We start from the raw sequence: 3485 nt of genomic DNA, 5'->3' as shown, positions 1-3485 counted from the left end.
AATTTAGATGGTAATTCAATGCACAAAAGAAATGTTGTGTTGCTAAGAATACAAGCTGGAGGTGCCCAATTTAAATTTTACTTCAATGCACAAAAGTAGTGTCACGAAAAGACGGCGTATCAAAGTGTATCGTTCTAACGTCAACATGGCGTCAAGTCTCCGTACAGCGAGAGAAAGAGTTTTTTCTCTTATATTTCTTGTCTTTTCAATTTTCTAACCAACACAGGTAGCTTCAAATATAGTTTGTCTTCGTAACGGCATCGTTGTGTGAGTTTTTGACCGATTTATAAGAAGAAGTCAAGCCAGAAAGAACAAAATTGCGCCTGCAGCGCCGCTTTTAATGGAAACACTCACGGCGAAATTCGCTAGCGGCATCACGTGTTTGTCGCCGTCGTGCCGCCGCCGCGTCGCTATATGGAAACATAGCTTTAACATGTGAACTGTATCCATTCGTTTTGTTTGGCAGGACACCATGGTGATTGTGAACCAATGGGCGATTCTACACGACCCTGACAAGTGGGACCAGCCAGAGCACTTCAGACCTCGGCGATTTCTTGATGGAGAAGGTAAGTAATAGTTTATTCACGTTGCAACTCGTAAGCAACAGGATTCAACAAATGTTGTAATAAACTCGTCAATGCCACTTAGAACAGAGACGCGTTCAATGTATTCACAGTTATTAATTTTCTTTTGTTAAAAACCTTGGTGTCAGATTATGGACAGAATCAAAAAAGCTACAAACGAAACAATTTGGATTTAAAAAACACAAATTCTTAAGAACCGATTAATGTCTCTTTTGTGTTCTTTTTCTATTTCATCATTTCTTTTGGCAAAACTAGGTTAAAGGCATATGTACTCGATGACTATACACGCTAATTGCTTTACCAACAGCTGGAGACATGCTAAATTAAGTTCCCTGCAAAATATTGTGGTCTAGGACCCCTTCAATGTTGAGATATGTTAATTTTCATTTTGATCTGGATCGTCCTATTTATAGATTTGGCAACACATGTAACGTTGATGCAAGGGAGCTAACACCGCGGCTTTGTTGACATCCTCACTTTTTCAGAGGCTAGAACAAGCTGTAATGCATGTATTATGGTCCGCGCATGGTGACATATCGTCATTATATGGTCTTATGGTGCGTTTGACATCGATTATGGGCAAACTACACTTTGTAAACACGGGAGCGCGTACATATGCCTTTAAGCGGCGCGCTATCAGAGGTTGTTTGTCGTATTTGCAGGCAACCTGAAGAAACTGGACTGCTGGACGCCGTTCTCTGCCGGACACCGAGTGTGTCTTGGGGAGAGTGTGGCCAAACCGGAGCTACTGCTTGTCGTCGCCTGTCTGCTCAAGCGCTTCACAATCTCACTACCAGAGGGCACTGCCTATGATCCGAGTTACAAGGTTGAGTTCGCCATGAACTTCCATACACCCAAACCTTACAGAATCGTCGTCCACAAGCGCTGAAAATGACACCTTCTGGGGAACACTCAAACAGTTAAACGGTTTGATCCGTAATCTAAATGCTCGCTTCAGCCAACCTGCTTAGCAGGGCTCAGCAAGGGACACATCTGAGTGGTTGAAGCGTAGCGAGGACATGTCAATGCGTATGTGGCTCAGCAAGGGACACATCTGAGTGGTTGAAGCGTAGCGAGGACATGTCAATGCGTATGTGGCTCAGCAAGGGACACATCTGAGTGGTTGAAACGTAGCGAGGACATGTCAATGTGTATGTGTATCATATTCTTCCCGGCATTCCATCTTTGACACTTGTATTCTTGCCGTCTTAGGCTTGTTGTTAGTATTCACGCTACATAACTAGTGTTTAAACCACACTTTAATGTATGCAAGATCCATTGAAGAACGGTCACGAAATACATGTTTATTGCGGCCAACCTTCACAGCGAAGCTCAGAAACACGTCCCAAGTCGTAGGGTAAGAAAAAGCCGGTCAAGTTACTGTTGGGTATGTAATAGGGTTCGGTAAATTAATATTAAAAAAAGACAATAGATCTTCAAAAATAAGCTTACATGCAAGCCTACATGGACATGTTGTTTCTTGTGGTAGTTGAAATTCTGCTTTTATCGGCTGCAGGATTTGAGAATAACAGACAAGCGAAAATTCAGCTTTATATTGCCTCTTTTTTCAGGCTGGAAAAAAATGAGATTTTCTCTTTGGTTGCCTTACGTTGTGTTTTCATTTTGATGTTTAGTTTTCTTTTGGATTGTTATGAGCTTTTATATTTTTTGTTCTCATGTACGCCAAAACTGAAGCATTACAATTATTACAGTGAAGAATAAAAATCACCTTTTCTTATTTCATTGTTTTATCGTTTACTTTCATGTCAAACGATAAAGGAACCATAGTTCTTCTCACGCCCACATCATTGGAGATAATAATTATGAAAGAAACATGACACGCTGCATCTTTAAACTTACTATCGGATTTACAACAAAGTCCCTGGCCCAGTTTGATTTCCTCTCCTTGGAAATCACAGACGACATTTAGAGCAGACGACATTTAGAGCAGACACCTTTGCTAATATTTGAACTGTTGTACGTTATTTGAACTGTAATACAATATTTGAACTGTAATACAATATTTGAACTGTAATACATTCTTTGAAGCGCAATGTTCATACCGTACTACTATTCACGATGCGTTATTGAACCTTGAGGACGTTTACAGAGGGGAAAGCACTCACCTTAAATATACACGGATGTTGTCCCTTGTAACCGGCAGTGAAAACTACATTAAAATTGATTTCGTTTAGAAAGCAACCAACTCAACCCACCTTTTTTGACTTTATGGTAAATATTATAATGTTTACTTTGATAATGATTTGATACAGTCACACCCGACGTCTGTTTCGGCTCCTACACATGCACACTAACACAATAACATACAATACACACACACACACACACACTCACACACACACCACACACACACACCACACACACACACACACACACACACACACACACACACACACACACACACACACACACACGCGAAACTAAAGAAGCCCAACTCACCCTTGGTGAATTTCCGACCCATCACTTTAACTTCACAGAGCTGCCTGTCTGCGGGTATGGTCTCGTAGCGTAAGACCACCTGGTTGCTGACCGGTCTCATGGGACAGTTAAAGCGGATGGTGCCTCCGTGTCCAGTACCGTCAATCTTATCACACGACCAGGAGCGACCACCATGACGCGTCTCGATGTGGAGGGGAAGACCGAAGTTCTCGTCTGCACGAACATTTAATGGCACTCATATACAACACATCATCTCAAAAGACAACATTTTAGGATATCTGTGCGAGACAATATTCGTGCTCCCCTACCCCACCCCCGACTACTCCAACCCCGCCTACCCCACCCCCGACTACTCCAACCACACCTACCCCACCCCCGACTACTCCAACCACACCTACCCCACCACCGACTACTCCAACCCCACCTACCCCACCACCGACT

At 42.6% G+C, this 3485-nt stretch overlaps 1 protein-coding gene across 1 annotated transcript in view; it reads left to right on the top strand.

Moving 5' to 3' along the window:
- The window catches only part of LOC138962052 (cytochrome P450 2D4-like), a 3574-nt gene extending 1955 nt beyond the window's left edge, over nt 1-1619 (top strand). Inside the window, exons 3-4 of the mRNA XM_070334107.1 lie at nt 467-566; nt 1247-1619. Of these exons, the coding sequence (XP_070190208.1) occupies nt 467-566; nt 1247-1473 (327 nt within the window). The 3' untranslated portion in view covers nt 1474-1619. The remainder of the gene's footprint in view (nt 1-466; nt 567-1246) is intronic.
- The last annotated feature ends 1866 nt before the right edge of the window (nt 1620-3485 follow it).

This window comes from Littorina saxatilis, linkage group LG1 (assembly GCF_037325665.1).
Source record: "Littorina saxatilis isolate snail1 linkage group LG1, US_GU_Lsax_2.0, whole genome shotgun sequence".
NCBI classification, from domain to species: domain Eukaryota; kingdom Metazoa; phylum Mollusca; class Gastropoda; order Littorinimorpha; family Littorinidae; genus Littorina; species Littorina saxatilis.
The sequence above is the reverse complement of the archived record's forward strand: the minus strand, read 5'-3'. Positions and strand labels throughout refer to the sequence as shown.